The sequence below is a fragment of the Balaenoptera ricei genome, chromosome 2, assembly GCF_028023285.1.
Source record: "Balaenoptera ricei isolate mBalRic1 chromosome 2, mBalRic1.hap2, whole genome shotgun sequence".
Taxonomy (NCBI): domain Eukaryota; kingdom Metazoa; phylum Chordata; class Mammalia; order Artiodactyla; family Balaenopteridae; genus Balaenoptera; species Balaenoptera ricei.
This window is the reverse complement of record NC_082640.1, coordinates 62207414-62220793: the sequence shown is the minus strand read 5'-3', so window position 1 is coordinate 62220793 and position 13380 is coordinate 62207414. Positions and strand designations below refer to the sequence as shown.

The 13380-nt window shown below is 50.8% G+C and overlaps 1 protein-coding gene across 9 annotated transcripts in view; it reads left to right on the top strand.

The window, feature by feature from the left end:
• Window positions 1–621: 621 nt before the first annotated feature.
• PPCDC (phosphopantothenoylcysteine decarboxylase) overlaps window positions 622–13380 on the top strand; it is a 110916-nt gene continuing 98157 nt past the window's right edge. For 6 of the 9 annotated variants that reach the window (XR_009500765.1, XR_009500766.1, XR_009500763.1 and 3 more), the window contains exons 1-2: window positions 4189–4208; window positions 5555–5763. Coding sequence is in view for 2 of the 9 variants with exons in the window: in XM_059912747.1 (XP_059768730.1) it covers window positions 4166–4208; window positions 5555–5763 (252 nt within the window). In the remaining 7 variants the exon portion in view is untranslated. Of the gene's footprint in view, window positions 654–4155; window positions 4209–5554; window positions 5764–13380 lie in introns of those variants that run through there. The other 3 variants (XM_059912747.1, XM_059912748.1, XM_059912745.1) reach the window with 3 other exon arrangements.

The following is a 13380-nucleotide window of genomic DNA, read 5'->3' as shown; positions in this document are numbered from 1 at the left end:
AGGGGCCTGTGGATGCTGGAGAATGAAGAAGGCAGGGAGGTGCATCCAACGTGCTTTCCCCTGCTGCTTTCCCTTTGCCAATGCTGTGTCCTCCACTTGGAGGGCCGTTCTGGCACTTTTTATTTAAGCTCCTGGTCATCCTTCAAGATTCACCTTGAGTGACTCCTTCTCTGAGAGGGCTTCTCTGCCTCTGATTGTTACTTAGGACCCTCTCCTTCCTCATGGACCTTATTCTGTAATTTTTTGTGTCCCTCTTTGTCTCAAGAGCAAAGAAGAGTCTGATTTAGCTCTGTATCCTGGGCACTTAAAACATGTAAGAGGCTCAGTAAATGTTAAGTATTAAGTGCTGCATTGATGAGCAGTGTGGGATGGGGATGGGGCTGGGGCGGGGGTAAGTAGGTCAGACAATCTGGGCCAGGCCCAGATGAGCACAGGAAATACCAGGAACTTGGGAGCTGGTGTTCCCGACAGGACTCCCCGGAATGGACTACAGTTCCCAGAAGGCTGAGAAGTTGACTGCAACTCCCAGAAGTCTGTGCAGTCGCGGAGGCTGCCGGCGACTGTGGTAGCGTTGCGTGCCAGTCAGAATCTGTGGGAGGGGCGACCGAGGTACCGCGATATATGGGAGCTGCCCCGAGACGCGCCTGACGCGGGTGAGGAGTGTGGGGGGCCCTCTGGAGGCTGGTTTCTCGCGGTGGGGCAGGAGGGAGGCTGGAAAAGCTTCATTCGCGATTTTGGGTCTTTGGCTCTGTGTGTGACCTCACTGTGTGTGTGTGTGTGTGCGCGCGCGCGTGTGTGTGTGTCCTCCCCCTCCTATCGGTGCCCGAGAAGCTTTGCTTGCCGCTGCGGGTCTGCGGCTGTGTGTGTGTGTGTGTGTGTGTAGGGCCTGTGGAACCTGTGGGGCCGGAGCGCTATAGACCCCTTCTCGTCTCCATCCTGAAGTGGGGCATTTATATATATATATATATATATACACGCTCCCATCCCGGCTTTGTGCTGCTCTGCAATTAACCAGTACCATTTAATCTAGTTTGAAAGGTGGTCCTATCGGTTACCCATACTTAACCTCTTGCCTTAAAGAAACAAAAACAAAATCCATGAGCCTGCCTCCAGAAAGGAATGGGGATGGCACAAAGTACAAACTGTGTTTTACAAGTTGGTAAAATAGAAAAAGGAAAGCCCTGGGATATTGCAGTTGTCCCCTGGCTCCACCTAAAAGTGCCGAATGGCATTAAAAATGAAAGTGAGGCCAAATTTTGTCAGAGAAAAACTTCGTGCTGTACTTTGAAGCATTGGAGGCCTGTGCCAGGTAATAGGCAGGGGAGATTCCCAAGCTGGGGAAGTGGTGGGTATCTTGGGGCAGGACTTTTCCATATCCCTCCCAGTGACTGAGAGGTGGCAGTTCTCAGTCACTCCCTCACTAGTAGCCACCGCGTGTGAATGTAATATATATCTATATATCCCCAACATGTGGCCTTGAGGAGGGGTGCCTAACGGGATTCCAGGAATAGCAGACTCTGGAAGTATGCCTGCTTCTGGTTTGAGAGAAAAGCAAGTCTTTCTCTTTGTTTGTTTTTTGTTTTTAATTTTCTTGGCCGCACTGGCAGCACATGGGATCTTAGCTCCCCAACCAGGGATCGAACCTGAGCCCCTTGCATTCAAAGCTCGGCGTCTTAACCACTGGTCTGCCAGAGACGTCCTGAGAGAAGAGTCTTAGCAGAATGTCAAGACCTTGAGCTCTCCCTGAAGAGTTCCTTGCCTTTCCTTGGAGGAAGGGGTTTAAAGTGCCCCTGTGGCCACGTGACTCCTTGTAATGACTGGGTTTGGGGGAAGAGTGCCACTATGGGGAACTATAGGTGTTTCATTATTACTGGGGCAGAGTTGTATTGACTGGTGGGAGATGAGGCCAGAGCAGACTCTTGGTGCCAGTAGTAGGAACTTTGACGTCAGGCTAAAGGATTCAAGCTCTTAATGGATCCTGGATCCCTGCCCACCCACCCAAATTTGGTTCTGCTTTTTCCTAGGCCCCAGTTCCTCATCATTCCTGTGCTGTGCTGGGCTCATACCCCGTCTGGCTTTTTTTTTAGCCCTGGTCCTGCCCTGGCTGCACACTTGCCCATATTGTGACTGGCAAGTATTACTGAAACTTTTACTTAACTCTGCCCTAATTAAACTCATCAGAGAAGGAGACTTACACGTCACAAGTCTGCCACAGCTGAGGCTCTTTACTCTGTCTGGCCTTGTCTTTCTAAAGGACAGAGAAGCTGTCATTTTTCTGGCTGTGACTGTATGCATGTGGCTACCTGCATGGCTGGTGCCCTGGGAGCTTGAGGCTCAGTAATCACAGCCTTCAGCCCTATAACCTCTGCCTGCCAACTCTTTCTGCTGCTCAAGAGTTCCTATGAGTAGAGCAGAGCTCAGGAAAATGAGGTGCTGTCTACAGCTACCTTGGCTGTGCAAATAGATTGTTCTAACAGGGACTGGGTAGGGTAATAGACTTACTGGTTTGGGATTTGATCTTTTTTTGAGAGTAAACATAAAGAACTGCTGGGACTTCCCTGGAGGTGCAGTGGATTAGGCTCCGCGCTCCCAATGCAGGGGGCCCGGGTTCGATCCCTGGTCAGGGAACTAGATCCCACATGCATGCCACAACTAAGAGTTCACTTGCCACAACTAAGGAGCCCACGTGCTGCAATTAAGGAGCCCGCCTGCTGCAACTAAGACCCAGTGCAACCAAATAAATAAATATTTTTTAAAAAAAGGGACTTCCCTGGAGGTGCAGTGGATTAGGCTCCGCGCTCCCAATGCAGTGGGCCCAGGTTCTGTCCCTGGTCAGGGAACTAAGGTCCCGTATGCCACGTGGCATGGCCAAAAAAAAAAAGAATTAAATTAAAAATAAATAAATACATGTTAAAAAAAAAAAGAACTCCTGCCAACTGTCACCCTACATGGGACTGTCAGATTGAACTGATTTGACCTTGCTTTCAGATGTTGGTTAAATTTTCCACTTTCTGATCCTCAAGTACATATCCCCCACCCCCACCCCTCTTCTAGAAAGATAAGTAGGCTTTGGTCCTTAACAAAGATCGCTCAGCAGGCTAAGTAGTAAATCTTGGGCTGTACCACCTGCTATGGGGAAGCAGCTGAAGTCACCAGCATGGATTCCTGCCCCAAGTTTAACTGATTGCTTTCAGTAACCTATTCCCTAGGAATGATATCAATTTGATGTGGAGGAGGTTTTATTTTTATTTTTTTAATTTTTAAATTTTTTTGGTTTTTTTTGTTGTTGCACCACACAGCTTGTGGGATCTTAGTTCCCTGACCAGGGGTTGAACCTGGGCGCTCGGCAGTGAGAGGGCCGAGTCCTAACCACTGGACCACCGGGGAGTTCCCTGGAGGAGGTTTTAAATTCAGCTTCTGGTTTTGCAGGGATCTCCATGTCCTTGCACCAGTTGGCTGGGGTAGGACAGGGTCAAGGTTTGGGATTTGGCAGGCAGGTTTCCCTGGAGAGTCCAGAATATGCCTCTGTCACCTACTGTGTGTGCTCACTAGCACACTGATTAGTTCTGGGAAGCTGGCTGTTAGGCCCTCTAGACCTTGTCAGTTGCTAACAGGGCTCTCCAGGCCCTAGTGTAGACTCAGTTCTGCTCTGGGCAAGCATGGCCCTGGCTGAGGCCCTGACGTAGAGTAGAGATTGAGATCGCTGGCAAATGGAACTTTGGGGGAAGTTCTGTTCTAGGGAACTGGCCTGTGCTTAACAATTGTTGAGAAGGGTCTGGGCCCCTCGGAGACCCTTCCAGGTAGGAATGGAATAATAGACCCAAACATGATCCTCAGCTCATGTGGTTATGTGCCTGAGTCTTGAAGGCAAAAAATGGGCAAAGAGGCCCTAAGGAGCCAAGGGGCCTGTGGAGTGAAGAGGGAGCCCTTATGGGTGTGCAGCCACATAGATAACCGTTGGGTGACTCACTGGACTTCCTCCTCGGGGTCTGCCTTGGTCTCCCTTCCCCTTGTTGATTCTACCCTTTTTGAGTACATCTCCCAGGACCGCCTTGTAGAGAGAGTCCCTTACCTCTGTCTTTCATGCATTGACTCAGAAGGTTTCTGATGGAAGGAGCTTCAGAGATCACCTGGTCCTATCTTTGCATTTTTCAGATGAAGAGACATGTCCAGGGAGGGAATGACCCTGAGCCAAGGTCACATACCAGGTCAGGAGCACAACCATGGACAGGGCCCAGGGCTCCTGATTCATAGGCCAGGCTTCTGTTCTCTGCCCCACTCTGCTTCAGAGGGTACAGTTTATTACTCATTCGGCAGATGTTCAGGACCTACTACAGGCCCGATATCTGTCTGGCAGTTGGTGTTTAGACCGGGTCACACATTCAGGGACCTTGCTGGGGGTGTTGGTGGTCGTGGGAAAGTGGAGAGGGAAAGGTAAGGAAACTGATGTACAGATTGAATCAGTGATCACCAAAAAGGTGCATCCCAGAGAAGGACCCATCTCAAGTGATTTCAGGTGTCACTCCTGTCTTCTCAATTCATCCGCAGATTCCCTAAAGGCAGCGGCTGTCTCTTCCACAATTTCTTTGCCGGTGCTAGATGTAGTTGGTCCTTGGTAATTGTTGCTGATGGAGTATGTTTTGCTGGCCCAGTCTGCCAGAATGTAGGGTTTGATGTGTTCATCAGCCATATTATGAACACTCACTTCTAGCAACGTCTGAGGGCCAGAGGAAGAAACCAAGCAGCTGATCTCATGGGGTGGCCTTTATCCTTTTTATGCTTGTCTCTTCTCAGCCTTGGATTTGTAGGGTGGTGCCTGATCCACAGGGAGAGACAGAGGGGCAAATCTCTCAGCTCCCTGGAGCACCCAAACCCCTTTGTTGCATAGGGTTCTACACCACAAGGCATCCCTGGAACCTACCCTGCCCTGCCACTCTCTTCAGCCAGCCTAGCCCACTGCAGTGGCTCCTTTGTCTGCCCCTCCAGTCTCTTCACCACCAAGACCCCCTCCACACTTCTCACCAGCACCGTCTTTCTAAAATGAAAACGCACCATAGCCCTCACTGCTCTTGACACTTAGTCCTTGACCTGATTTTGCAGCCTTACCTCCTGCCCGCCCCACTGCCACCCGCCCCCCCACCTCCATCACACTTTAGCCTCACTGCTAAGCTGCTTTCTGTTCCCCAGACCTGCCACCCTCCTTCAGGCCTCTTCACCTCTGCAAGATTGCTCCTTCTTGCAAAGTTATTTCCTTGTTTCTCTGAAAAACTTCCTCGTCCTGCAGGACTCAACCTGAATGTTATTCTTTTGGTCTCTGACTTCCTCAGACAGTAACTCGTAGGCAGCACAGCCTCATGGCACTGGCCACATTACATTGTGACTGACCCACGTGGGGTGAGGGTGTCTGACCTTCTTATCACACTGTATGCTCCCAGAAGCTGGGACTGTTGACCCCTCAGGAACCCTAGCATCTGGCCCAGGGTCTAATACAGGGTGCTCAATACATTTTGGTTGAATGTATGAATGAAGCAGGCGCCCCCTGTTCTGATTTTAGATCCTAAATCCTGGCAGAGCTTTATGGAGCCCAGTTCTGGCAGGCTCCCAGGACTTGAAGCCACCAGACCGCACATGGAACCCAGGGCCACGTGTTCAGTTGCTGCACCCTTGGTGGAGAGACAGTTCCGTGTTCTTGTGGGTGTCACTGGGAGTGTTGCAGCCCTGAAGTTGCCTCTTCTGGTGTCAAGGCTTTTGGACATTCCTGGCGTGAGTATGCTTACTAGACAGCCTCGGGCATTAGAGGGCTGATGCTCTGGGGCCAGCCTGTTTTTGTGCAGTGCACAGGGTTTTCTTTTTCTTAATCATGGTGTTTGTGGAAGTCCTCTGTGTGCATTGGTATGTGGGGGACGCAGGAGACAGAGACCAGTGTGACAGTATAACCAGGAGCTAGATTAGGTAGTAGACAGAGAGTGAGGGGAGACTGCGAAAGGAACGCTATGGTGAATGGAGGTTTTGGGTTCCCAAACATTGGCTTTGAATTCCCTGAAGTCCTAGCATGACAGAAGAGCTGGCTGGAGAAGTGTGGCAAGTTCTCAGCACCCCCTGGCTGCCTTGGGCTCCCTGCCTCTGCTTTCACTCCATCCTGGACATTGCAGCTCTATCCTCCCTCCTTGTTAGACACCATGGGTGTCCTGTCAGTCCAAATGCACTGGAACCTTAGGGGCTCCCCGCTGCCCGCAGCTCTGGTTTCAAACTCTGCTCCTTCCGGTGTTCAGAGATGCCCAGGGGCCACCACAGTGTGTTGGAGGTGGGGGGCTTAGCCCCCTGCCTTTGGTCAGATCACCTCAACTTTGATCAGTTTTGTATGTAGGGGTTCTGGGGCATATTCTTTTGTGGGAAAAGGTCAAGGCTTTAAAAAATGTGAAAGCCAGCAGGTGATAACCCCACTTCTTCGTCTGGTAACCTGGGCCCTTCACTGGTCTGCCACTCTCCAGCTGCCCCACGCTCCACCCTGATGGCCTTTGCTTTGGCCCAGCTCCTTCCAGGCTGTGCCGCCCTGCCTACTTTTCCCTGCCTTTTCAAATTCTCCACAAACACTTCATGCAAAAGCCTTCCTGGCCTGCCTCAGCCCATGTGGTTTTGCTCCCTGCCTTTTAAAACTCATATGATGTATTAAAGAAAAACTAGAAGTAAAGTGGTAAAAACAGGTTTTATTCAGAAAAACTATTGCAATAGGGGAAAATAGATCTCAGTATAGAACTGGGTTTAATTCTGAAAACAACAAGGAAAAGTGGAGATTTGTAGCCAAGGAGCTGTGTGTGTGTGTGTGTGTGTGTGTGTGTGTGTGTGTGTGTGTGTGTAAAATTACTAAGAGGAAACATCAGGGGTAAGGGAGATTTTGGCAAAACTGTCCTGACCGGATTCTTGCTGAAGGCAGCCCAGGGTGATCTGGGGGCTGCTGGGGGATGAGGAGCCTGATGAGATATCCAGGCTGATCAGATATCGAGGGTAGGGGATTCTGGCTAAACCAACTTAGCAGGAATCTTGCTCTGGAGGACGAAACCCGAAGACAGGCCTAGTTGAAAAAGTGGCTCAAAGGAGCCTGACTAAAGTTTGGTTAAGAAGAGAATCTTGACCAAGCTGTGGAACCATAGGTTATCTTTGACGCTGCCTGTGTTGTCAGACACTAGTTTTGTGGAGTGTTAAGCCGTTGAGGCCCAGGCTGTGCTTTTTTCCTTGCTTGTATCTGCATAGCACCTAACTCGGTGGCGCAGGCGGGTGTACCCTAAGTGTCCAGCAGGGAGCAGTGCTCACTTGCAGATGACTATGTCGGGAGTCACAGGCAAGGGCGGGAAAGCTGCTTTTTTTTTTTTTTTTTTTTTTAACTTTCGTCAAACTTATACCCAGAAAGACACCCCCTCACCCCACCCTGCAGGCAGCCAGGGATGCCAGTCAGGCCAGAAGAGGGAAGGGAGGAGAGTGTTGTGGCTGCTCTGAGGCTGGGCACTGGTGCTTTGGGGCAGTAACGCCTTCGGCCTGCCCCCTGCTCATGTGCCCAGAGCCGTTGGTAGGAGCCGGCCAGCTGGAGCCTTGAGGGCGGGAGGCCTGGAAGCGTTGCTGCAGCAACAGCCTCTGCCACCGCCCTCTGGGGAGGGAGGGAGCCATGCAGTTCCCTTTTCCCATAGCCCCAGAGCAAGTGAATTTCCGGACTTGGGGTAGGTGGGGGCAGGGAGTCCTATCCCAGGAAACAGATGAGCAGCCTCAGAGCAGAGGGAAATGGCAGCCCCACCGCTTCCTGCCATCCCACACAGCCAGCATTTATGCGGGTGTGAGGAAAGGGTTGCCTGAAGCAGGGAGGCTCTCCAGCCTGCCCTAGGCCTTTTAGCCCAGCCTCTGTGGGGGACAGGCCACGTGTGGAATGGGACTTGGCTCTCCGTCTCTGGCTGGAGTTGAAGCTGAAGGTCAGGCAGCCAGAAGGGCGGTGACAAGGAGAGAGGACTCCCTGACTTAGCCTCTAGGAGCCTGCCTTTCTCATTTTAAAATAAAGATGATGGCTGCCACCCATCCCCTTGGGAATGTTTGCAAGGCTGGGGGAGGGGGACACAGATGAAACTGCCATCTTGTGCCCACGACTAGGCACAGCTCCTGGCACATGGAAGCGCTTAACCCTGTTTGTTTCCTGTCCGTCCCCCTCTCCTTCTCCCTTGTTGTCGTGTCCTTTGGGGCAGCCACACGTGGTGTGGGGTGTTGGGGTTGGTGAGACGGCCCATGTGGGAAGAGCCGTGGAGCCACCGTCCATCCGCTTATGTGGAGGGGCCCGCATCCCTCTCATCCTGTGGGTAGACAGCTCTCCAGAGAGCCTGGATTTGCTCAGTGGAGTCCTTGTGAGGTGTTGGTAACCGAAGGGGGATCCCTGCTTGCCTTGTGTTGGCCCCGGGGCGGTGGCCTTTCCCCTGGCTCTTCCCCACACTCCCTGATGGTACTGATCTCCCCAGTGCCCCCCTTCTGGGTCACCCCCAGGAGTAGTCTTTGTCCCTTGGAGCAGTCCTTCTCAGCTCTTTGCCTAAGTCATGGATTCACATGCTTGAGGCTTTGCTGAGCTCCCTTAGGGATCCCTAGATTTTGACTAGCAAACGAGCAGCTAGGATATGGGCGGCGGGGAGCTGGGTGGTTCTGCAGACCTGGCTCAGGATTACTCCTGATCCACCAGTGTGTTCAGGCTTCCCAGGAGGACCATTGACCTGGAGCCAGACCAGGGAGACTATGGGGGAGTGATGGCGAGGGGTAGATTTGGTTTTCTGCCTCACTCACCAGCAGTTGGCGAGTGTGGCCACCAGCAAAGAAGCCTTGGAGGCTTTGTGTGAGGTGGGAGGAGTTGGACAGTGGGGGCCAGCCCTCCCTCAAAAGAGGTGTTGTACATAGAGGATTTCTCACGCTGGAACTCTGGGCAAGTCAGGTCTTTTTTATGGCCTCAGTTTTCTTATGCCTGCAATAAAGTGGGGGCCAGGTACCCAAATGATACATCTCCAAGGCCTCTTCTGGCATGAGTGGTAGAAGATTCTAGATGTGAGGACAAAAAGGACTAGGACCAAAGGCAGCCTGAGAGAAGGTCCTGGGGTATAGGAGCTGTGGCTGCTTTGCAGTTCTATGATCGTCATGTAATTGAGTGGCACTTACGTCTGAGCAGTTAGCTTAGTCAGTTTCTGCCCTTTGGTTGGTACCCTCCTCACTATGGAAGAGAAAACAGAACACCTCTCTAGCTTTTGCCTGGTAGGTGTCAGCAGGGCTGAGAGCCAGAAGAGGATTTCTAAAAGTGGAAAAAATCTCCCACCCAGGGAGTTGGCAGGCCTTGGCCTTAGAGAAGGCTGTTTCCAGAATGCCTGTCAGGACATTCAGGACTGTTAAGGGTGCAGGAAGAGGGCCCTGCTCGTATGCAGAATGAAGTAAATTCTGCTTTTCCGGAGGACTGTTGTGGCAATATCTAGAGAAAGGAAAAATGGTCACAGCCCTTGATTCACCCATAGGATTGAACCCTATAGGGCAGGAGTCCCCAACTCCCGGGCCATGGACCGATACTGGTCTGCGGCCTGTTAGGAACCGGGCCGCACAGCAAGAGGTGAGTGGCGGGCGACCGAGCGAATCTTCATCTGCCTGCCTCTCGCCATCGCTCGAATTACTGCCTGAGCCATTCTCCCCGCCCCCCCACCCCCACCCTGACCAGTAGAAAAATTGTCTTCCATGAAACCAGTCCCTGGTGCCAAAAAAGGTTGGGGACCGCTGCTATAGGGTACAAAAGTTCACCAGATGTACAAGCATGTTCATTTTAGCACTGTTTATAATTTTAAAAGAAAACTGAAACAAACAAAATATCCAACAATAGAGCTGTGGTGCAGTTGTGGTTCAGCCTCTTCATGGATTCCGAGGTAGCAGTTCAGAAGAATGGGTGGATCTTGTGTGCTGATATGGGACAGTCTTCAAGATATAAGTGAAATGAACAAGGTGCTGAAGTTAGTAAAGTGTGGCCCACAGGCCAAATTCTTGTTGTCTGTTTTTGTATGGCCTGTGAACCATACATATGTAAACTATTTACATTTTTAAATGGTTGAAAAAAATCAAAAGAAGATTATTTTGTGACATATAAAATTATATAAAATTCAGGTTTCAGTGTCTGTAACATTTTATTGGAACACATCCACACCCATTCATTTAAGTATTGCCTATGGCTACAGTCTTGCTACTACAGAGTATAGTAGTGTGACAAAGCCTAAAATAGTATCTGGCCCTTTATAGAAAAGGTTTGCCAACTGCTGGCATATAGTATGATTCCTTTTGTGTGCTCACATATCAAAGTTACTGCCTGTGATCTTCCCCCTGGAGGTGGTTACCCTTGTGGAGACATGGGGGCAGGAAGGGAGACTTGCATTTTGTGTCATTCTGTTCAATTTTGATTTTCTAACCTCTCTGTGTACTTATTTTTTTTTATTTTTTAATTTTATTTTTAAATAAATTTATTAATTTATTTTTGGCTGCGTTGGGTCTTCGTTGCTGTGCACGGGCTTTCTCTAGTTGTGGCGAGCGAGGGCTACTCTTCATTGCGGTGCGCGGGCTTCTCACTGCGATGGCTTCTCTTGTTGTGGAGCACGGGCTCTAGGCGCATGGGCTTCAGTAGTTGTGGCGCACGGGCCTAGTTGCTCTGTGGCATGTGGGATCTTCCCGGACCAGGGATCGAACCCATGTCCCCTTCACTGGCAGGTGGATTCTTAACCACTGCGCCACCAGGGAAGTCCCCTTATCTTATTTTATTTTATTTTATTTTTTAAAGTCAGTGGGGCTTTTAGTGGGGATATCATGGAATGTGGAATGTTCTTTGTAATTTTATGCCTTTTTTTTTTTTTTTTTTTAATAATGCTCACTGAGGAAAGGAGAGCAGGAGAAACATGGCCTGGTTTGAGGTTTTCCTTTCTTTCCAGGCAGGGCCCACCTGCCTGCTCTGTGGTCCTGCTGTGGAAACTAGTCTACTCAGCAGTAGCACTCTGAGGCATTTTTCTGGACCTGCGCTGGCTTGGCTAGCCCCATCCTTCCCTGGCCTGCTCTCCCAGGGAGTGACCTCTGCAGGCCACTGGTTGGAGGCAGCCAGCCCTGGGCCGAGGGCTCTTGCACCCCGGGTCCTTCCCTGCTACTCCAGAATAGCGTCCCTATGGAGAGCCTCTGCAGTCTGCTTCTCTAGTTTCATTCTTCAGAAATTTCTCTAGTTGGGGAGGGATTGGCAGCTATGCCCTGCTTGAATGGCAGGATGGGCCATGCGGCTAGAATACCAGCTCCCCCAGGAGGCGGGTTTGGTGGCAGAGCCTGGTGGGAAAGGACAAGGGTCACAAGAGGGCTGGGAGGTGCAGTGAGCTGGAGGGGTCCCTGGAGGCCCTGTGGTCCAGATGGCTCATGGCTCCGGAGGAGAAACCAGGCCAGAGAGGAAGAATTCGCCAGAGATTCCTCCAGCCAGTGGGCTGGCAGAACTGGGGCTCAAGGCCGGTTTCCTGACTACCATCAGCAAGTGGACTTGAGCTCAGATTATAGGCATTCTCTACTCCACCTAAACACGTCCATGAGGCTGAGAATCCCCAGGCAGTTGTGGACTCCTGCCTGGTTTGTCTTGCTTTATAGTCAGGGGTCATATATACCCCACCCACTTGTTAGACAGACACACTGAGCTCTTACCAGCTCTGGCTCCCATGTGTGTAGTAGGCTCAGTAAATGTTTGTCACGTGGAGACATCATTGTGAACCATTGGGACACCCACTCAGCCAACCGGAACTCCCTCGGGGATTTAATGAGGCCACCTCCTCCACAGCTTCCCCTCCCCCCAAACCCCATGTGCTGACGGCACCCAGAGTCCTCTTTTCTAGAGTATGCCCGCCACCCCCATGCTCAGGGTCATGCCAGCTTCTTGGCTGGCCCCCAGGCCCCGGGCACTACCACTGTCAACACTGGGAGGCCCAATGTCAGGGTCTTCTGCTGTGTGTATCAGCCCAGAGGACTAAACCACTAAAACTCTGGGTTCCTTGCCTTGTGCCAGGTTAAGTCATAGCTGTGTTTCCTCTTTAGAGTCCTCATCAGTCTCCTGTGGAGCCACCATCACATGCCCTACTAGAAACACCTGCTCTTTTTTAGCCACTGAGCTGGGGGTTCCAGCTGGGGCTCTTCTTTACTTGTATATGCCAGAGCTGTGCTATCTAACACGGTAGCCACTAGCCACATTCAAATTTAAATTTAAATTATTAAAATTAAATAAAGCCAAAAGTTCAGTTCCTTTGTCACACCAACCACACCTCAAGTGCTCAATAGCAACATGTGGCTAGAGGCTGCCATACTGGACAGCACAGGTGTCACATGTTTCCTTCACTGCAGAGAGTTCTATTGGATGATTCTGTAGAGTAGTGGTTCTCAACTGGGGCAGTTTTGCCTCCTAGGGAACACTGGACAATGTCATTTTGGTTGTCATACTTGAGGAGAGGGCGCTACTGGCTCATGGTTGTAATGGATAGAGGCCAGAGATGAGGTTGGAGGTGGACATTCAAGCCATGGGATTTATCTTATCCTGTGGCTGTGAAAGTGCTTCTCCACAGATCCCTTTGATATCTGCCCCAGAAGCAGCCTGGGCCAGACCAGGGGCCTAAAAGTAAAAATGGAAGTATTGCCCCAAATTCTGTTTTCCATTTCCCCTCCCTGACTCCCCAGGAGCCCCAGATGGGATTGCTGATGTATTTTCAACAGAGAAAGGAACACCAGACTTGCCAACTGGTTTCAGGAAGGAACCTCTATAAATGCTAAGCAAAATGCAGGCAGCTTATGTAATAGGGTCTGGCCAAGCCTTGGTCACATCACACAGAAGTTCAGGTTAAAAATATTAAGACATAAAAACTGTTGGCAGGGGTCTCGCCAGGGGGCCAAGCACAGAGCTGCCTTTCAGGAACTCTGATGTGTGTGAGAGATTGTTTTAATGTCCAGCCCCGCTTCTACGATGACCCAGGAGGGTGTAAGAGAAAGCCAAGGAGGGTTCCTGTCCTCAGGAGTTTTCTGCTCTGCCAAGACTCCTTAGCATTTGCTGAGGGAAAGGTCAGGGTGAATGAGTGACTAGTCCAAGTTATTTAGTATCTCAGAAGGTAACACAACATGCCTTCTTTTTTTTAATGTGTGCCAACCCAGGGCCTAGCTCTTGGCTCCCAGGACCTTTTTACAGAGTGAATAAAAATGAAAGAACAAAGCCCACAGAGCTGAAGAATCAGATCAAGTGACATACCTCTAAAACCAGAAAAACTAGCCTGGGCCTGCCAGACAACACTGGGGTCAGGGTCACTGCCAAGGAGAGGTGGCTGCTTGATAGGGGTC